The sequence below is a fragment of the Salvelinus fontinalis genome, chromosome 16, assembly GCF_029448725.1.
Source record: "Salvelinus fontinalis isolate EN_2023a chromosome 16, ASM2944872v1, whole genome shotgun sequence".
NCBI lineage: Eukaryota > Metazoa > Chordata > Actinopteri > Salmoniformes > Salmonidae > Salvelinus > Salvelinus fontinalis.
In genome coordinates, this window is record NC_074680.1 from 25908951 (window position 1) to 25931558 (window position 22608).

General features: G+C 41.0%; 1 protein-coding gene across 2 annotated transcripts; it reads left to right on the forward strand.

The window, feature by feature from the left end:
• The first annotated feature begins 629 nt into the window (after nucleotides 1–629).
• Nucleotides 630–21606, forward strand: LOC129812870 (RAS guanyl-releasing protein 1-like). Of its 2 annotated transcripts, none has more exons than XM_055864813.1 (17): nucleotides 630–863; nucleotides 1657–1823; nucleotides 7593–7698; nucleotides 9317–9379; nucleotides 10426–10557; nucleotides 10725–10878; nucleotides 11052–11225; nucleotides 16114–16230; nucleotides 16332–16607; nucleotides 16700–16780; nucleotides 17098–17202; nucleotides 17431–17540; nucleotides 18055–18199; nucleotides 18465–18501; nucleotides 19033–19167; nucleotides 20153–20532; nucleotides 20675–21606. In XM_055864813.1, the coding sequence occupies exons 1-17, from the start codon at nucleotides 721–723 to the stop codon at nucleotides 20816–20818; spliced, it is 2469 nt and encodes an 822-aa protein (XP_055720788.1). In that variant the 5' UTR covers nucleotides 630–720; the 3' UTR covers nucleotides 20819–21606. The 2 variants fall into 2 exon arrangements, with proteins under 2 accessions (XP_055720788.1, XP_055720789.1); XM_055864814.1 differs by having other exon boundaries at nucleotides 19033–19155.
• Nucleotides 21607–22608: the final 1002 nt, after the last annotated feature.

Genomic DNA, 22608 nt, shown 5'->3' on the forward strand with positions numbered 1-22608 from the left:
GCTTACAGAAACATCCTCATAGGGGGCCAATGTCTAGTAGAGAGCTATGACTAAAAGGAAGGCCCCACCTTTCCTGTGCTGCAGGCACGGCAATGCAGAAATATATGAAGTTGTGGTGGCTAATTCCAGGGAGCCTGAAACTACTAGTCATGGGATGATGGACATAAAAGTTAGGGATACTGTGAATAAACCTGCCAACTCTGATTAACAAACTGACACAAACCTATTGCTGGAATCCATGTAGTTATTGCACACTTAACTTAATTGTGATAAAAGTGGTTTAATTTTTAAAAATTCTAAATAATCAATGTAAGAACAGATATTGCACACAGCCTATGGCACACTTAACTTAATTGTGATGAAAGTGATATAAGATTTTAAATAATCAATGTAAAAACAGATATCTCATATCTAATTGGACATAGGCTTAATGTAAAACAATTTAATCATGACTCATGCTTTAATGAAGACAAATCACTAAACAATGGCAATAGGTTCATAAAGAAATGGGTTAGGCGGCCTACTCATTCTACTAATTTGAGCTCTTGCGCATAAATTACTGAGGAGTGAGTCGCATCACCAAAACAACTTTTGTTCAAGTGCGTTTACGCCCACACAGACACAGCACGATGCATCTTAATTTGTGCCATCCTCATTGACAAGTCAAAACAATGGTGAGCTCCCCACCGGCGCGCGGTCGCACACTGAACGAAGCACGCAATGAAAATGCTCTCATCGAAACGGACACAGATGGATAGTCTCGTTCAACCACTTGTTGCCCAGTATCTCGCTATGGGATGCCAATCCAAAGAAAATGGGCAAAATGAAAATGTGGGATCAAATGGAAAGGAAAAAGAACATCCGTAAGTTATTTTATAACGAACTCCCGTATTTGTGAATGAACTGAATATGGTTATGAAGCGCGTTACGCAGACATTTGAAATAGCCTACAGCAAATATCGTTTTGTCAATTTGAAACATACGCAATTATAAGACCTTCATTGACACCGAATAAACATTATGATCTTGTTGATTTAGAATGTAAATCAAACTTTTGGTGGTTCTTAGTCATACAATAACTTTGAGTGCAACAATTCCGTACCCTGCGATTTATAAAAGCATCGACCAGGACACACAACTGTTGCACTCTCAAAACATATTCTCTATAGCCTGTCTTCTCTTTCGAATTTCATTCCATAGTTAGCCTATAGATTGGAAAGTGTATAGAACAAGTGGTATGCATGGCATCCTCTCTGTTTATCAGCCAACTGTTTATTTAGTGGTTCCTGTAATAGAAGTCGGCAATCAACAATGATTTCCCCAAAAGGAAGGAAATGAGAACAATGAAAAATAGCAAAGCTACCTTAACTCTTAGACACCAGGTATGAAACATTTTGGAGAATAGTATAATGACCTGAAAAGTGTTATGTTATATTTGCCTGTGTGATTTCTTTAGGATTAACATGTAGCATTTTCATTGTGTTGTCTACTTCAATACTGTATGCACTGCATGCTATAAATGACCACACACACACACACACACACACACACACACACACACACACACACACACACACACACACACACACACACACACAGCTGTGCTCTCTACACCTCCCTCCACCTCATGCCCTCTCTCCTCCACTGCCCCTCCAGACGACCCTCTCTCTCTAAAGTCTGTCCGCATGTGCCTGCTCGGCCTCAGCGGTTCAACAGGCCCAATCTGGCCCAGATGACCCAGGGCAAGGTCATGATGTCTCTGGGACACTATACCAAGGGGGCCAGCTGGGAAGAGCTGATCCAGGCCTGTATCCAGTCCTTCGGTGAGTCACTGTGTTCTGGGCTGCTCTTGTGTTTCTGCCAGTAATACTATTGGTAACTGAATGATAATACTGACTTTATATGATTTCACAATACTGAATATGCGCTGCATATTTTCTTTTTTTGTATGAAAAAAGTATTGTTTTTTTGTTGCATGTGTAACAGTATCACTTTACGTCGTCCCCTCGCCCCGACACGGGCGCGAACCAGGGACCCTCTGCACACATCGACAACAGTCACCCACGAAGCAGCGTTACCCATCGCTCCACAAAAGCCGCGGCCCTTGCAGAGCAAGTGGCAACCCTACTTAAAGTCTCAGAGCAAGTGACGTAACTGATTGAAATGCTACTAGCGCGTACCCGCTAACTAGCTAGCCATTTCACATCCGTTACACATGCAAATGAGAAGCATGTCGTATTTGAGTTCGTTGTTCGAGCTGTATTAAATGGTTGTGCAGGTCAAGATCATTGTCATTAGTTATGTTGTCAGTTTATAGCATCCGCTTCATTTCCCTTTTTAAGTGACGTTGAACGCTGAACCTCAGTTTTTTTTAAATCAGTAGGGTGAATGTTTCTCTCGGCCTCTAGCTGTTTGATGTTAAGAGACCCTGTCTCCATGATACTGTTACCATTTACAAGGTATCTCTAATTAGCCAAAGGGCTAGGTTGACACAAACAGACCGCATTTAAAGACTTTTCCCTTCTATGAACTAGCCTCTATTTGTTGTCTAACAATATGGTTCTCAGTCTTTGCATTTGAGATGAGACACGGATTTATTTGTATTTATTTAAGTTTATTTGGCACAACAAAACATACGTCTCAGAGCACTGAGATATGATGCGTCGCACCAGATTTAGTTTTATTAGAATATTACGATCACTTTCACAAAAATGTTAAGTATATATTTTCACCTACACACAGGGGAGGAATCAGAAAGACCAGACTACTAGAATTCTTTGCATTTTGGTTATCAGTAAAAACAAATCACCTGCCCAATGGGGTAACCTCAGAGCAGGCTCAACTTGCGCGACTGCTCATGTCACTTGCCCAGGGCAATGGACTATTCCATTTCTCTAAGACTATATTTAAGTGATAATGCGCGATAAACCAGTGTTTGGAGGATATATTGGCACTGGTGTTGTTAGGCCCAAGACGAAGTCGATATATCCTCAAAACACCGGCTTCGAAGGGCATTACCACTTTTATACAACGGGCTACCAACATATTCAAATAATGATTGACATATTTTCATTAGACACGACCCAGTCGTTCAGTCTTTTTTGTTCTGTATCTATGGACGCGATCCAGTCGTTTGTTCTAAATGTTCCATTGCCATACTGGCTGGCAACGTTCTTATCCCTTGCTTGCTAGCTAGCCAACTACGGCTAACTTACAGTCACGTCAAACAGTGCAGCCAGAATGAGTAGCTGCCTTTACATTTGTTTAAGCTGTTTTCTAGTGACATTTATTTGTATACATTCATAACAATGAGCTAATGATGCAATTTCACCTGGCATAGAAAATGTGCTCACTTGTCAGGACACTTGTTCAGAGGAGCTAGCCAACAACACAGCTAACACAATCACTTCAAACTGAAGCTGGAAAGACTGAAAATTAGCTGTGTTTTGTTTGACCTTTTTTCAATTTACCTTTTTTTGTATACAGAGCCTTGACCTTTTCCACAGTTTGTTACGTTACAGCCTTATTCTAAAATTGATTAATTCGTTTTTTTCCTTCATCAATCTACACACACAATACCCCATAATCACAAAGCAAAAACAGGTTTTAGAATTTTTTGCAAATGTATAAATAAATAAAAAAACTGAAATATGACATTTACATAAGTGTTCAGACCCTTTACTCAGTACTTTGGTGAAGCATCTTTGCCAGTGATTACAGCATCAAGTCTTCTTGGGTATGAATATACAAGCTTGGCACACCTGTATTTGGGAAGTTTCTCCCATTCTTCTCTGCAGATCCTCTCAAGCCATGTCAGATTCGATGGGGAGCGTTGCTGTACAGCTATTTTCAGGTCTCTCCAGAGATGTTAGATTGGGTTCAAGTCCGGGCTCTGGCTGGGCCACTGAAGGACATTCAGAAACCACTCCTGAGTTGTCTTGGCTGTGTGCTTAGTGTCGTTGTCCTGTTGGAAGGTGAACATTTACCCCAGTCTGAGGTCCTGAGTGCTCTGGAGCATGTTTTCATCAAGGATCTATCTGTGCTCTGTACAGCAGGATATTGAATTTCAATTTTGAAACAATGTTGCAAATGTCGAAGAGACAGACAGGAAGGTTTTTACAAATCTCCGCTGTTGAAAACAAAATGTTAGTCTAAAAGAAAAGTGAGATAATGTCTAGATGCATTTTATAGTGGAGATCAAGTTCATAAATTGCCAGGCTGGGCTGATGAGACAGTGGATTGCGCAGTCAGATGGAACAGAGTAAATAGGCATTTTAACGTCATAGATTTAGCCGGAAGTAACTTATGGAATAGACACCGGCTGGATTGCGGTTTTTACCCAATCAGCATTCAGGATTAGACCCACCCGTTGTATAACATTGTATGTGGATCTACTGCAACTATGCCTGCTCTGAATATGATACAGTATAACAAAATCATTCACAAACTGTGAAGTATTGATTCTGTAGACGTGGAATGTGATTTAAGGATATCACATTAGTGATACATTGACTTTGTCCATTTACATGTATTTATATATTCTGTATATTAGCTGCAATATGGAAGCTGTCAAAACCCTATCAAGATATCCTGTTAAATGATAATAATGTGCCCTACTAAGTTGTCTGGAGTGCTCTCAAAGTTATCGTGATTATCTATTGGAAGAGGCAAGCATTCTGATTGCTGTTGCTTGGAGACACAAATGGAGTGAAGAGTGAGTGATGAGGAGGTGGTACAGTGGACTGAATACAGAGAGTGACATCCCTTACTTACAGTTATCTGTCAATGAAAAGAATGGCAGAATAATAGCTGGCTGTTCATTTAGGATATATAAAAAATATATCAGCCATGTTAATCAAGTGGGTGCTCTTCTAAAGCTCCCTTTACACTGTCTTTTTAGGAGAATTCATCCATATGGTTTACTAACAATATGTGTTGAATGACTGAAATTGTCATTGAATTTCCAAATCAGACTTCACAGGTCATTGAGAGAAATTCTGATCCTTTCAAGGAAATCTAGTCTACAGTAAGGAGATAAACATGCAAGTGTTTTGAATCCAAGTTAATACGAGGGTACAAAATGGAGGTACCTACTGTAGTACAGAGAGGTCAAACAGGGCAGAGCGTTCCCCAGCGGCTGCTGTCTCACATCAGAGGCTGACCCCCAGGTTCTGGGGCTCCTGGGGCTCCGGCACCTTTTCAAATGTGAGAGCACACGTAAGAGTCATTTGAAAGATTGGGCTAGCAGCAGCCAGGCAAAGGTCAGCTACCCAAAAGGCCCTTCTCAGATGCTGACCACTCTTTGAAATGCAGAGCACCAAGGGGTGGGGATCAATAATGTTTGACATCATCATTCACCCCCAAGTCCACGCCCCACAGTGCCACTCACCCACAGTGCCCGAAGTCTCTACACTAGCATAATGTTAATGGACAGCAATAAGCATTGCAGAGATTTGAAAGCCTCAATCGTGGAACCCATTTTGAATTAAATACATTTTCCATGTAAATCATGTATGATGCAGGCACACAACCTGTGAAACTCACAAAGAGATATCCACTGCAGGCTCGGATGTACTGTAGACGCTAATGTGAAAAACCTTTGTGCCTATGGTGGTCAACATATGTTTAAACAGTTACGGAGCATCATGGCTGTTTGTGGATATTAAATACATTTCCTGTACTCCATTGTTCTACATGTACTGTAGGCCTACAGCATGTTGAGCCAACATTATAAGGCACATGCAGTAGAGAATGTGCAACTAATAATGACATGGGAATCTCTGGGGTCTCTTAGACTGTTCGTTACCGATTCTTTCATGTGTACAGTAGAGATAAGCATTGGGCTGACTGAGGCAAAACAAAATGATCATCCATCCCATTAGCCCAGTTACTTTATCTCTGTCAAAACAAGGAAAGACTCCTTTCACCATGGCTTTGCTGATGAATGCCTATGATAATAAAAACCCTCAAAGTAAGGCAACGCTCCCTGAATTTTTCCTTGTTTGTCATCACATCCCTTGTCCTATCCCAGTGCAGCCTGCTGCTGCTTTCCTAACTTTCCACAGTGAGTAAGACAGAGGGGATTTCCTCAGCAATTAGCCCCGTCTGGCTTAGTAAGGAGGTGTTGTAAAATGATGAAGTAATTGTTTACCTGGTAGTGAATCAAAAGCTCTTGTTATTTTAGATGATTCTAGAACATAACTTGCTTATATGATTGCAGCAATAAAAAAAACATTACGTTTGTATAAGTAGAGGAAGGATAGAGTTGAGTTGTTTTGCATCACAGTCCTTCAACATATACTGACAGTATAAAGCGTCAAACCTATTACAACAGTTTCTCCTCAGAACAGTCTAATCATGTATATGATTTTCTAGATATTTATTTTCACTCATGACAGTTTTTCATACAGTAAGATTATGTCTGTGTGTCATTGCTGGGAAGGCAACTTTTCATTGACATTGATCATTGGGGCGTTGTAGCCCTTGTTGGGACCGGTAAATAGAACACTGCCATACCAGTGATGCAGGACATGAGAGAAGGATTAGCTGCCTGCTGAAGTTGGCCCAGTGAGATAGTCGTTTCTAATCTGTGTTATCTATGTTGCCATCGTGTCTGAGGTATTTCAAGTCGATATGAAATATGTGGGGACCCATGGAAACTGGCATCCTTGTGTGGCATTAAGACAATGCCAGCTGCTTAGGTTCAAAAGTTAAACACCATTTTAATGGATTCGTCAAGGTGCTGTCTTAGCTACGATTTCCAGAAAATCACTGGCAGATTGTTTACCTGCAATGGAAGAGATCAGAAGCATAGCAAAGAGGTTGTCATTTGCTATCCAATAGACAAAACATGATAGTGAACCACTTGCTTATAAACAACATGTTACAGAGGACCAACAAAATATCCACTTTTCTCGTCAGATGATTTGTAAGAGAAAGGCTAATGTAGTTAGAAATGGAATCTGCAATTGCTACTGTGTGGATACAGCTAACAATCTATTCCTTGAGATGTTTTCCACAATGTCATATCCTTTTATCTCCAGTGCCTTTAGGGACAAAGCTGTTTGAGTAGATGACAGAGATGGTGGCTGAAGGTTCCTGTGATGTCATAAGTTTTGTCAGAGATATAGGGAGGCGGTCACAAAGACAGGAAGTGAGATACGACAGAGAAAAGTAGACCACAGAAAATTCACAATACCACCACAGGAAAAGACATTCAGAGATGGTGTATAGACTTAGATTTGCAGTTGACACAACTGGCATATTCTTGTGTTCATGGTTGCGTAGCACACATTAAAATGAAAAAAAATAAGGTATGCTCTTTTGAGGTTGATTTGTATCATCATTTGACTGCAGACTTGTGGCTGAATGTAATCAGGAAGTTTTAATGGTTAAATCCCATTGTTTTGTTGACATTCTGTAACATGACTGCTAGATTTGGTTATCAGAGAGCTACGGTAGCATTGGACATTGATATGCAGAAATGATTTTATTGTCCATATGAAATCTCAACCATCTATAGTACATTATTGGCATTGTGATAGGCAACAGCATGTCTGTTGACGTGCTCCATGTGTCGTGCTCTCTTTCAGACGCGGAGGGCTGTGTATGTGGGAGCAGCCACCTGATGAACATCACCCTGACCATGCACCGACTCCTCATGTCCTCCAGTGACCTCCTGGAGAAACTCATCTCCCTATATCCTTTACCAAGCAGACCCAATGCTCTACGGCTGTTCCACTACAGCAAAAACTATTATCGAGTTGGCACCAGGACCTGACCAATCTGTTGTGTCAAACATGGGATCTTTACCGCCTGTGTAGCGCTGTTTTGTGATCTGGTTGTCAGTAGCAACGGCCAATTAAGATCCAACTTGGCTGACAAGGTGCCATGCCATCGAATCCTCTCTCCTACCAGCAATGTGACTATCAATATGTGTGCACCTCAATTCTGTATTGCTGTACTATAGAGCCTCTAAATGTCTTTGTTAGCTCCAGTACACATCACCATGTTCTGTTTCCAATCCAGTGTCTTCCAGGTACCTTACAGTCCTTTTTCTATTACCATCTTAGCTACACAAAATGCACAATTCATCCCAATTTAATTCCCCCTCTTCAGGTCTGGTGTAAAAAGGCCACTGTAGTTGCCTATTTTCTGTTCTGAATGAGCAGTCTGTAATCTAGGGCTCCATTCAACAAAGAGCTCTGACGTCACAAAGCCCAGAGGAGCGGCAGTACTGGCACAGTGAGGAGGGTACTAAGGCTAGGGGCTTCAGGTGTTAATTACCTCTTCCCAGACTGAAGCCCTCTTCAGTTCTATTTAAACACAGCCTCTCAGCTGCCCAAGGAGGCTCGCTCACCAAAACCCACGTCACACCTCAAGATGCACTATGCGTCCTGCCCTCTGTTTTCAACCCCTAAGCTCATTCTGAGCTGAAGACCCAGAAGCATCAAATATGGTTAAGAGTGGCTTAGGAACAAGTGAAAGCACTGGAGCATTAATGCCATTTATCGTAAAAACAATCTGGCTTTGCGATAGTGTGGGTGGCTCTTCATCTCCCATGACGCAATTAGCCTTTTTATGTGCATCACTTCAAGCTGATTTCTGCCAACAGAGTGCAGCGAGGCTCACAGTGTCAGGCTATTTTTTTTTACCCCTGTTTTATATAATAAGACGAATGGAGATGTTCTGAGTTAGGTATTCTGTACCTACCAAGCATATGGCTTGCTACCAAGCTTAGGTAATAAACTGTTCTCACACTCACAGCCATTGAGATGTAAAAAGTAATATTATGTCGGCTGTGTTTTTACCTGGTTGAGAGAACATGTTTTTACTCACTAAAAGGGTCCTCTGCCAGCACATCTTCTACAGGAATAGCGATTGTCTGTTGTGCATGTTTTAACAGACACTTTTATCCAAAGCAACCAAGGAATCCAACCCATAGCCCTGTAAACAACATGCTTCAACCAACTGAGCCATTGGAACCACACAACACCAGAATGATTCACTTGCTGATGCTCCTAACCAGTTCTCTTTTTTGTGGTCGCCTCCTCCCACACCACCAAATGTCACATCTGTTCGCCTTTTAGTTTTCCTATTGATGAGTTTCCTGCGCTAAATACATTAAACACCAGTTAGTAATTGTTTACTTAGATGAATAGACATTTGAATAGACACTTTGTCCTGCACAGTGATCCAGATCATTTATTCCCTGATAAATCCCACATACAGTTCCTGGTCTCCTCCTGGACTCTAAACAATGTGCTCATTTTACTATACCAGTGAATCATAATGTATCCTTAACTTGAGGTGTTACATTTAAAAGCTCCCTGGAGAATAAGCAGTCCACAGAGTGTAAGAGGATCTGTTACTTCATTAGGTAAGTGTGTGTTCCCCCTGCAGTCGTCCTAATCATGCCACTACCACTGGGGTCCACTAAGGCCTCCACACAATAACTCACTGTTCAATCATTCTTATGAAAGGACATTAAAGGGCTTATACACATAACACCTAATAATACAATATTCTATAACTGGGTTGATGGTTTAGGTCATGCTATTAGTGCATTTGCAAAAGCCTATAGTGTTGATTTCATGTTAGACAATAAACAACTAGGGTTTAGTGTTTGATGTATACTCCCAGTCGGTATTAGATAGAATGTCGCGGCCCCACCCACCTTGGGGGAAAACAACCTGTAGTTACCTAGGTTACCCCATTGGTTCCCTGCAAAAACTGGACTTTTTTCAAATGCAATTTCCTTGTTGTCTGCTTGTTTTAGTCAATTATAAAACTGCATTTGAGAAAAGTACTTCTCAACATTTCCTGCTTACGTGCATTCTCACTACTTAGAAAAACGCAATGTTCTAGGGCTTTCCTCATGCCCCTTTTTATGCGGCGCTGGCAACCATGTGAGTGAGTTGCTACCGACCAGAACGTTAAGCTAGCCAAGACCAACAACACAAACAAACACACTATATAGCTACAAGTAGTGAGTGGAGTTACAAACGGACTATACTGAACAAGTTAAATGTCTTACCTGTGATCAAATGTTTTTCACACACATAGCTACATGTACCCTACTTGGACACCAGGTCCCCACAATTTCTCACTCCCACACCGCATAGCCTGAAGCCACATGGCTCTTCTCATGGGTTCTATTTCCCTATGTGGGAGCATTCTAAACCGTAGGTCAAGATTTTTGACCTGGTTACATGTACATTGTACAACACAGCAGCTTTTCGGCATATTTTGTTATTTATGTATGACACAATCTACAACAAAGGTGGCTCTTTTACAATGGTGGTCAATGAGAAATAATGTTTGTTTTCCCCAATTTGTAGGCGGGGTCGAGGGGAATTCCTTGTTATGATGTGAATATTGACTCGGGGTATAGTATTTAATTGTCTTATTGTCCATATATTTCAGGTATTGGATCCAGGAGTTCTGGACAATGTTCCGGTTACACAGCAGCCTGTCAGACTCCATGGAGCAGTTCCAAGATCTGGTCAGGGATCAGGGCCAGGAAAGGCTGTGCCCTCTCTTGCAGACTAAATGGATGTAAGTATTCCTGGTTTATTACTGAACAGAATTCATGTCTCTCTTGAGGAAAGCATCTAGAATTACCTGAAAATGGCTTTACATGGTTTCATGGTAATGGTTTCAAATGATGCCTGTGTAACACCTGTGTGTTTCCGGTCTGTGTTGTTCACCATGTTGTGTCCCAGAAATGATAGACACTGGTCTCAGAAGCCCAGTCAGAGGATCAAGGCTAACAGCAGTAAGAAGAGGAAAGTGTCTCTGCTGTTTGATCACCTGGAGCCCATTGAGCTGGCTGAGCACCTCACCTACCTGGAGTTCAAGTCCTTCTGTAGAATATCAGTGAGTAGAGTCCCAATCCGCCTATATGTGATCGCTATAAACACTATGACATTCTGGAGATTGTCATAGCACATGCGCTCTACAGTAGGTATTTCAATGCATTCAAATGTGTTCTGCAAAACCTCTGTTCTTTTAGCAAAATGAGTCAGCATATGCTTTATTCTTTTTTCCAGTTTGCAGACTACCAGAACTATATCCGCAGCTGCTGCATGAAGGACAACCCCATGATGGAACGTTCCATTACATTGTGCAATGGTATCTCCCAGTGGGTGCAGCTCATGGTTCTGAGTCGGCCTACAGCTCAGCTGAGAGCAGAAGTCTTCACCAAATTCATCCATGTGGCTCAGGTATGGCCCTAACTATTCCTCCTCCAGAACCATTGTAGACTAACTCCACAGTATATGTCTAGACAATAACAAAATGTCCACATACAAGGTGTTTAGCCCCCATGTTTTGTACCCTCATTAATTGTGTTTGTTCAATGTATGTATCTGGTACCTTTTCCTTGTATTAAACTAATGCATGTCTACCATATTGTACAGTGAGACCTTCAGTACCTACTACTGTACTGCAGAAGCACCATCATTTGTTGTTACATAATGCATGTTAAAAGAGGGCTACTAATGACTCTCAAGAGCTCCATGATGGGCTTTTAGTGCATCAAAGATGCTGGCTAACAGTGAACGTGTGCTCTGAATATTAACAAAGTACAGGCCTTCAGCACTAATGGATTTATCAGTGCTAAGTGCTAATACTGAGGATCTATCAGATGCTATGGGTTCCCTCCAAAAATGGAAAGGTACTGGGATTAGATGCGTTTCCTATAGAATTATGCTGGCTATTATCTGAGCGGTTGATGCCTCTTTTTCTCCCTATGATCAAGTCCTGTCTGGCGAAAACGCTTCCTCATACTTTACGTCTTGCAGCTATTACTTTACTGAAAAAGAAAGATAAAGTTCACACGTTGTGCTCCTCCCATAGACTTGTCACTTTTAAATGTTAATTATCAATTGATTGCTAAAATATTAACTCTGCGCCTAGTCGGTGCCCAATCCCATCCACACAGACCAAACTGTTTTTGTGTAGGGTCGTCTGTCTTGTGATAAGGGTCGTCTGTCTTGTCTATATTTTGTAACTACATTCCAGTTATTGAAAAAGGTTACTAATAACTTGAAAAGAATGGACTTCTTTCCTATTTATCTACGGCCAGCGTTAATGTCATCCAAATGTCAATATTACCAAAATGTCTTTGTTTCAAAATCTTCCAATTTCACCCCCTCTGTATTTTTTCAAAAACATGCAAAGCCTATTTTCCTCATTTATTTGGAATAACGAATCACCCAGAATTTGTCTGCAGGTCCTGTATATTCCATATAAGGCGGGTGGTCTGAATTTACCAAACCTAAAAATGTACTATTGGGCAGCCCAACTCACCCAAGTTAAGCAATGGTTTTCTCCCACATTAAGTTCTTGGGCAAGGGTAGATATGAGCTGAAATACCTTAACTATTTTGGCCTGCAAAATAAGGTTACAAATAACCCAGTCATTTTTAAAAGTATACAATAATACACGTATGGAAAGCACCTCATAAATTACTGGGTTACAATGCATCCCTCTCCCCTTTTGCTCCCATATGGAGACATCCCTGCTTTTAATTATGAGACATTTAGAACCTGGCACAACGAGGGTTTAAGGGAAATGTACCACCTCTTCCAGGATGGTACTACTAATACATTCTGTATTCCATCTGACCATTTGTTTCAATGTTCTCAAGTCTGACATATGGTTCAATTGAGACAAGGTTCTCTTGTGGAATCCAAATCATCTAAACGTGATGTCTTACTGAATAATAGTAAAACAAATTGTCAACTGTATTTCTAAAGTTTGTATTGTTAGATCATATGCTAGTAGACACAGATGTTCCTAGATTAGGAACTATGACAACTACCGTCAGAGGAAGGCCCTACAAATTGCCTAAGACTCCAGCCACCCTAGTCATAGACTGTTCTCTCTGGTCCCGCATGGCAGACAATACCGGAGCGCCAAGTCGAGGTTCAAAAGGCTTCTTAACAGCTTCTACCCCCAAGCCATAAGACTCCTGAACAGCTAATCAAAGGGCTACCCAGACTCCTCTTTTACACTGCTGTACTCTCTGTTTATAATCTATGCATAGTCACTCTAACTCTACCTACATGTACATATTACCTCAATTACCTCGACTAACCGGTCCCCCCGCACATTGACTCTGTATTGGTACCTCCTGTATATAGCCTCGCTTGTTATTTTACTGCTGCTCTTTAATTATTTGTAACTTTTATTTTCTATTTTTCACTTTTTTTCCTTAACTTCTTAAAGCGTTTTTGGTTAAGGGCTTGTAAGTAAGCATTTCACTGTAAGGTCTACACTACTTGTATTCGGCGCATGTGACAAATACGATTCGATATGGGAACAAGATTGACAGTTTGAAATAAGCAGAGAGATATGTTCTATATGTTTGAAAGCACACACATTTTCCTACAACCTTAGACACAAACTCTCTGTTTCACAGAATTAACTATACACCAGAAAAACTTCACGAAATGTATGCTGAAATGTCTTTTCTTTGTTGGCACTGTAAGAGGCAAACGGGTAATTTTTTATCACATGTTTTGGACATGCAATCTTATTTCAATGTTTTGGGAATCAGTAAACATAATTTCAGAGTTTTTACAGATGTCTCTCTCTCTCACGCCTGGCTTGTGTCTGTTTGGAACTAGTGAACTTGATCCATGGAACAATAATCATAAAAAAATATATGGATCCTTCTGTGCTTGCGCCAATGTTTTTCTAACATTACGCTGGAAATCAGATCACCAGTGTGTTAAAGTAGGGGGACTAAATGAAATATCTGGCTACATCCCTTTGAACAATATCTTCTATAATATCAAAGGCAGACCACATCATTTACAAAACATCTGGCATTCCCACATCCAATTCATGGCAATAAGAGCAAATAAATAATGAGTGACATGTTTATTATTATAATTTATTGTTTGATGTTTTTTGTCTGATTGTATGCATTACCTTTTGGTACTGTATATGCAAGTACACGTGTGTATTTAATTAATTGTATCATGTGTTGTGTTGAAATTGTATTTACACATGCTAAAATACACACACACATATATATATGTGTATATGTATGTATGTATGTATATATATATACATACATACATACATACATACATACATACATACACACACAGTTGAAGTCGGAAGTTTACATACACCTTAGTCAAATACTTTTAAACTTAGTTTCACAATTCCTGACATTTAATCCTTGTAAAAATTCCCTGTTTTAGGTCAGGTAGGATCACCACTTTATTTTAAGAATGTGAAATGTCAGAATAATAGTAGAGAGAATTACTTTTCAGATTTTATTTCTTTCATCACATTACCAGTGGGTCAGAAGTTTACATACACTGAATTAGTATTTGGTAGCACTGCCTTTAAATTGTTTAACTTGGGTCAAACGTTTTGGGTAGCCTTCCATAAGCTTCCCACAGTAAGTTGGGTGAATTTTGGCCCATTCCTCCTGACAGAGCTGGTGTAACTGAGTCAGATTTGTAGGCCTCCTTGCTCGCACACGCTTGATCAGTTCTGCCCACACATTTTGTTTAGGATTGAGGACAAGGCTTTGTGATGGCCACTCCAATACCTTGACTTTGTTGTCTTTAAGCCATTTTGCCACAACTTTGGAAATATGCTTGGGGTCATTGTCCATTTGGAAGACCCATTTGCGACCAAGCTTTAACTTCCTGACTGATGTCTTGAGATGTTGCTTCAATATATCTGTAATGCATCTGTGTGTAGCTGGTGTAGAGGAGTCAGGCGCAGGACAGCAGATAAGAGTAATGTACGCAATTTACTCAACAAATATACAATACACGTCAATAAATCCAAGGCCACACATAACGGACCGCAATACAAGAACCAAATCACTCAAACATGGGGGAACAGAGGGTTAAATAATGAACAAGTAATTGGGGGATTGAAATCAGGTGTGTAAGACAAAGACAAAACAAAACAAATGGAAAATGAAAAGTGGATCGGCGATGGCTAGAAGGCCGGTGACGTCGAACGCCACCCGAACAAGGAGAGGGACCGACTTCGGCGGAAGTTGTGACAATATCCACATAATTTTCTTACCTCATTATGCAATCTATTTTGTGAAGTGCGCTAGTTCCTCCTGCAAGCAAAGAGGCACTGAGTTTGAAGGTAGGCCTTGACATACATCCACAGGTACACCTCCAATTGACTCAAATTATGTCAATTAGCCTATCAGAAGCTTCTAAAGACATGACATAATTTTCTGGAATTTTTCAAGCTGTTTAAAGGTACAGTCAACTTAGTATATGTAAACTTCTGACCCACTGGAATTGTGATACAGTGAAATAATCTGTCTGTAAGCAATTGTTGGAAAAATTATTTATGTCATGCAAAGTAGATGTCCTAACCGAGGCAAGAAATTTGTGGAGTGGTTAAATGCTTTTTAATGACTCCAACCTAAGTGTATGTAAACTTCCGACTTCAACTGATATATATATATATATATATATATATAATTATTCCATGGGAAAAATAACTAGTGGCTCTACTTGATCAAATGCCTCTTCATCACTTCATTCACATGCAAAGCTGTGTTCTGAAGAGTAATGATGAGCTGAGAGAGTTGGATGGAGAGGCAGAAGTCTGGAGAATCTCTCTGGGTTACATTAATGCACTAGTCAGCTGCCACTCCTCGCAATGAATTCCACGCCAATGGGTTCCAGTGTCCCACAGCAAGGCCATAGGATCAATTAGGGAACTGAGAAAAGTTGGTGAAACATTTACTGGGGTGGCAGGTAGCCTAGTGATTAGAGCATTGGGCCAATAACTGAAAGGTTGCAAGATCGAATTTCTGAGCTGACAACGTAAAAAAAAAATCTGTTGTTCTGCCCCTGAACAAGGCAGTTAACCCACTGTTCCTAGGCTGTCATTGTAAATAAGAATTTGTTCTTAACTGACTTGCCTAGTTAAATAAAGGTTAAAAGAAAACTAGATGTGTACAACTATATTATCTAAGATTGTAAGCAACAGTATTATGAGTGCCTAATGCAACCAACATTGGAGTGCTGCTTGTGCAGAGTGCTGCTTGTGGAGAGTGCTGTGGGTTGACACTGATTAAGGTTCAATTAGAATGTTTGTGTTTCCCAGAGCCTCCATTTTATGCACAACTTCAACACACTAATGGCAGTGGTGGGGGGCCTGTGCCACAGCTCCATCTCCAGACTTAAAGAGACCAGTTTGCATGTGTCCCACGAGGTCACCAAGGTACATTTATCTATAACATGATCTATATTGATCAGTATGTCTAAAATAAAATACAAGGTAATAATCTACAATATATTTTCCACTATCTCTTCTCTCCACAGGTGCTGAATGAGATGACAGACCTCCTGTCCTCCTGTAGGAACTATGACAACTACCGTCAGGTGTACAGCAGGTGTGCAGGCTTTAAGATCCCCATCCTGGGGGTCCACCTCAAGGACCTGATCTCAGTCAACGAGGCCATGTCAGACTACTTGGAGGACAACAAGGTGAATGTTCAGAAGCTCCAGGCTCTGTATAACCACATCAACGAGCTAATCCAGCTACAACAAATCACCCCACAGCTCGACGCCAACAAAGACCTGGTCCATCTTCTCACGGTTAGTACACACCTAAGTACACAGTAATTCACATTACTGTGTCCGTTGGTAAATGACCCTGGTCTCTGACCCGGTTCTCCTCTACTGCTCAGCTGTCCCTAGACCTCTACTACACAGATGATGAGATATATGAGCTCTCTTACACCAGGGAGCCCAAGAACAGCAAAGCACCCGTGAGTAAAAAGGGGACACGAAAAACACTGTGGGAAATAAAACTGTTTGCATAATGATTGAAATAGAAAATACTCCTAGCCATAGCAAGTTCACTGTGTTATGGCTAGGGGTGTTTTCAATTTCAAACATATTTAATAATACTGACAAAAACCCAGTTAGCTCCAGTGAATCATGTCTGATGTTGCATATCCCATTAACAAACCTATTGAAAGAGAATGAGCACTGGAGCTCTTTTTTAATTGGCCCATTTAACATCCGCACAGTCTATTCTACATCTGCTGACAATGTTCTGATCATCTGTTTTGTTTTACATCAGCCAGCCACCCCATCTAGACCTCCAGTGGTTGTGGAGTGGGCATCAGGAGTGGCCCCAAAACCTGACCCCAAAACCATCAGCAAACATGTGCAAAGAATGGTGGATGTGAGTTGACAATACCAAGGGAAGGAATATGGACATAAGCATTGTATTCTGTTTCATAAAAGCAGTAAATCATGTTTTAAATATTGTTATGCCATGACTGTTATGTTATTTCCATTAATGTATACTACATACATTATTTCTCTGGAATTTGTAGTTTTAATCTTTCCAGTTGATCTATTGTGCTTCGTGTATCTCATTACTATGTCTTGTGTCTCTTGTCCTCAACAGTCCGTGTTTAAAAACTATGACCATGATGAGAATGGCTACATCTCTCAAGGAGACTTTGAGAAAATCGCTGCTAGCTTTCCATTCTCCTTCTGTGTCATGGACAAAGAGAAGTATGTATATGGTTCCGTTGTGGCTGCATGGGCTATCCTTAGGCACATTTGACAGTTCACACTAACAGCATGGGCTCATTTTAACTGCAGAGAAAGGAAACTAAAGTGGAATCTGGGCCTGTAGCTACAGGAAACAGAAATATCAACATAACTATCAGCTAGCCATACGTCTCAGCCATGTCTCCTCATAGTCCTTATTCCCCAGGTCGTTGCTGCAAATGAGAACGTGTTCTCAGTCAACTTACCTGGTAAAATAACGGTAAAATAAAATAAAAATAGTCAACTCTCACTGTGGTCAACTGAGGTTAAATCACAAACTTCTTAACCAGTTAGCTGGTGGAGTGAAACTGTTGAAGTGAAATAAGGAAACCATAACCTGCTACTTTTGGTTCCTCTTATTTCAATGTGAAATATAGAAGTATGAAATGAGGCCAAATATAGTACATTGCAAACATAACATTTCTTATGAGACAGTTTGTTTACATGAGATATGCTTTGTGTTGTCCTGCGCCAGGGAAGGCCTCATCAGTAGAGAGGAGATCACAGCCTATTTCATGCGCGCTAGTGTCATCTGTTCCAAACTGGGTCTTGGCTTTGTCCACAACTTTCAGGAGACCACCTACATGAAGCCCACATTCTGTGACAACTGCTCCGGATTCGTAAGTCAAGACAGTACATTACAGCACTATGTCCTGATCCGTCTTTAGCTTAGCTGTAGGTCTCATTAGTATGGGCACAAGTTTTTCCTGAAGTTGTCACCTGATCAGGAAAAACTCTGGGGCTTAGTTATAGCATACTCATCAACAATAACAATGCTGTTACGGCTTTAAATGACTATTTAAACATGCACATTCCTCATTCTTAAATATGCATTACTTGTGTTATCTCCAAACAACCTTTTCAAATTCCTCTTTTCCATAACAGTTGTGGGGCGTCATAAAACAAGGCTACAGATGCAGAGGTGATTATTTATTTTTTATTGTTGCTGCGTCTAGACTGGAATATTCCATAATGTTTGCATAAATGTTATTCTGCACGTAGCTTACAGTTCAGTACTTTGTTGATAGGATACAATGTTATCAGAGGTTGCTGATAATGGGGAGACTGCGAGGAGCAGGTAATGTGTAGCTATCTTGAGAAGAAGGTGCATTGTGTGGTTTCTATCATGCAGACTGCTAGCTGAACCCTGCAGCACATGAAAGTCGCAACCACAAAACAACTTTTTACTCTCTTCCCCTTGAAAGTCAGAAACAAGCTGTTTGCATGGCAACATGCATGCAAAGGTCTGAAAAGTGTTCTGTTCCACAGGCACCATTAGGCAACCGAGGGGAACGGAAGTTACATTATCTAGTAGGGTGCTATTGACAACAAAACAAAAAAATGCATTCTCTGTGCAACCCAACATGACCATACAAGAATTTATTTAAAAAAAATTCCTTTCCACCTCTGCCTGCTCTAACACGTTGTCTGCATTCTCTTGGCCTGGTCACAGACTGTGGGATGAACTGCCATAGGCTGTGTAAGGACCAGGTGGCGTTTGAGTGTAAGAAGAATGCCAAAGGCAGCAGCACCTCTGAAGGTCCACTAACACCAGGCTCCACACCCGGCACTACAGGTGAGCCGGAAGGTGAGGAGGGACATACACACATACATACACTCATAGTAAATATGCCCTGGCCGTGATCCCACTCTCTGAGGGTGTCTCAGGTGGAGTTGGGATATGCAAACAACACATTTCCAATTGACACTGTATTCATGTGGGAAATAGCACAAATAAGCAAAATATATATATTTTAATCACACATACTAAATTCTTTACCAAAATAGTGATAACCACATGTAGTGTAGCAGTAACCAACCAGAGGTGTGATTGCTAGTTATGCTAGAAATCTAAGGCAGCAGAAGGTCGCCATCTGCTGGTCTAGAAGTAATATCACTCTAGGTCTAGAAGTAATATTTTTCTTATTTTACCTTTATTTAACTAGGCAAGTCAGTTAAGAAAAAAATCTTATTTTCAATGACGGCCTAGGAACGGTGGGTTAACTGCCTTGTTCAGGGGCAGAACGACAGATTTTTACCTTGTCCGCTCGGGGATTCAATCTTGCAACCTTTCGGTTACTAGTCCAACACTCTAACCTCTAGGCTATCCTGCTGTTCCATATATCCCTCTACTTGTGCTTACTACCGATATGCAAAGTAAAACCTGTCTTGGACAGTCCTAAACTATACCATTCCATGTGGTAACCATTATTGACAGGAGTCACATACATTGCAAATACACAGGAAATATAAAGTCCCAAATCATTATTTGAAAGGTATGTCTTTGCAGGTGAGAGAGCAGGTTTAATCTAGTTTATGGAAAAGTAGCACAGCATCTGGGTAGTTTCCCTATGTAGGTGGACTGTCATACTGCTCTCTAAAGTCAAGGACCTGCGTCACTTACTGTAACACTGGATGTGCTTTCTGTGGTCAGACAAACACTCAGTTGACTTTTCCTTAACCTTATGAGATTGACTGTTTGCAAACATATCACTTCAAAACCAGAGAACTGATTGAAATGGGTTGAACAGATCAGAGTTGACTGACTATATTTATGGTGTTGTTTGTGCTAGGCTCAGAAGAGGGGCCTTTCCCCTACTCCTCAGAGGAATGTAGGGACTGGAGCCCTGACTCTGCGGCCCCCTCCCATCTGAGGCTCCCCCTTAAGCTGTCCATGCCTGTGGGGGTCCACTGTAGCACCCAGACAGAGGGCCCTCCTGCCCCTGCCTCCCCTCCAGAGCCCAGTCGGCTACAGCCAGTACAGCCCTCTCTCCTGGCCCCTGTTCCCTCCTCTCTCTTGGCCCCCATACCCCCCTCTCTCACCCCATGCCCCAGTCCGGTGCCCCAACGCAAACAACGGGCCTATGCCAAGTGGGAGAACAGAACCTCTACAGTGCTAAAGCCCAGGGAGCCGGATGAAGATATAAAACCCAACTATGATGCTCTGGAAACGGTGAGATTCAGACACCACTACCTCTGGGTTACTGATATTTGTTCAATTGTGTACATTGAATGTACTACATTCTAATATCTAGAGTTTTGAACACAAGGTTAAACATTCCAAGAAATAAACAATGATGGTGAATGATTCTCAGGAGAACCAGAAGCTTCAGAAGAACAACGAGACGCTGCGTAAGAAGCTGAGGGAGACGCAGCGCGAGGTAGAGATCCTGCAGACACTTCTGAAGAGGCACGCCCTGCACCCTGTGGTGGAGGACTCCTCCTCCTCCTCCTCCTAGCCAGGAACGCCCTTCAGCAGGTCAAACACACCCACTCTATGACATCACAGGTGATGCTCAGCCCTCTTTCTCCAGAGCCACTGACAGTACTGTTTGTCTTTAAGGACCACAGCACCACACAATCAAGAAGATACACAGAGGGACCTAAAAGTCCCTGTGAGGAGACACTGTTACTCACATTGTTTTATGCCATGGGTACCTCACAGTACAGTACATACAGCCACTCTAATTACCAGTTGCAGCCAATATGGGGTTATGAGGCATAGCCAATGAAAGTACTGTCCTGAATAGGACACAGCCAGTCAAAGCACAGTACCAGCCATTATGGAACATAGCCAATCAGTGTGACATTGGGTTTGGGACTCTGACAATTAGAATATCACACAGTATGGCAAAGGCCAGGATACTGTACTGTGTAGTTATTATCCTATCTTAAGTAATAACAAGGTTGCATATTGTAAATCCATGTGATTTCAATGTCACTGTCAATATTTATTGTTAAAACACTACAATACAGGTAGATATAGATAAATCATGTATGTAGGTGCAAGAAGACATTTTATAAAAAGACTACATTCAACCACAGTGTTCTTATGTATATTTCATCAGCTATGCGGTCCATAGTAGCAATTAACATAATTTTAGATGTTTCACCAATGACATACCATGTAAATAACCTAAACATATGATATATTGTGGTGCCATCGTACCAGTAGTTTCTCTCAAGATGTCCTCTCTCAGTATTGCTGTCATAATGAATGTTATAATAAAGACATTTTCTCTATTAATCATGTTCGTTGACATTTGTAACTCGGGGGGTGTCAATTCTTTCTTCATTTGTATGGAACCTTCACAGTATGGAACTGACAGTAGCTGTGAAATAAGTTCCACTAGGGGTCACTAAACCCTCTAGAATATCAGCATAGCCTACCACTCTTGCTGCTTTCATAATGATTTGATGGTTTTTGCTAAGTTCTATTTTGTTTTCGGCAACTTTGCTAAAATAGAAAGTACCACTCATAGTAACTGTACTATTTGCTGTATAAATGCCAATCTCTATTCAACCTCATCAGAATAGCTGTGAACCAGTGCCATTACCTCCTCAGTTGGTGGTTAATGGGAAGTTTAACAGGAATAGAAGAAAGTCCTTCCATAATGTTAGGGAACATGAGCAGGGTAGCTTGGGCAGGGGTTTCTGCTCTTAAAGGGACAGACTCCCTCGCCTTCAGAGGTTTGGTACAGAAAATGTATGCACTCACTACTATAAGTTGCTCTGGATAAGTGTCTAAATGACAAAAATGTAAATATAAGGCTCCACCTTTACAGTCAACAGGTGAGATTGTGACCACCTATATGGCATTAATAATAATAATAATAAGTAAATAATAATAAGCGAAAGAAAGAACTTTCGCAAGAGGATAGAGCAGCGTACATTTGGTGCCTATCTTGTGTCCCTTGTAAGTCAATAGCCTGCTGCTCATAATTAGTGCTGTGTTCGCATTTATATTTGACCTGAGGTCTCTGTAGGTAATTAGAGGTGCAGTCTTCTGTGGTGAAGAGTAGAGACACACATATCTCAGACCAAATCATCTGGCTTAACTGAGGACAGACAATACTGCAGTACAGCATGTATTGTGTCTCTTATTAAAGGTCCTACAGATGTCGGATCTTAATTTGACTCCTTTCATCGCAGGAGGACTGAATATTTAGAATCGCCTACAGGGAGCAGCTGGAAGCGGTGTTTGTAGGCTATACAATGACTTAAAGCTGCAATATGTCACTTTTTGGGC

Bases quoted from the DNA above. Each gene is read 5' to 3' on its own strand.
- LOC129812870 (XM_055864813.1), top strand. From the start codon at position 721: ATGAAAATGCTCTCATCGAAACGGACACAGATGGATAGTCTCGTTCAA. The intron at 11,226-16,113 runs GTATGGCCCTAA...TGTGTTTCCCAG, and splicing joins AATTCATCCATGTGGCTCAG to AGCCTCCATTTTATGCACAA. The intron at 17,203-17,430 runs GTGAGTTGACAA...TGTCCTCAACAG, and splicing joins ATGTGCAAAGAATGGTGGAT to TCCGTGTTTAAAAACTATGA.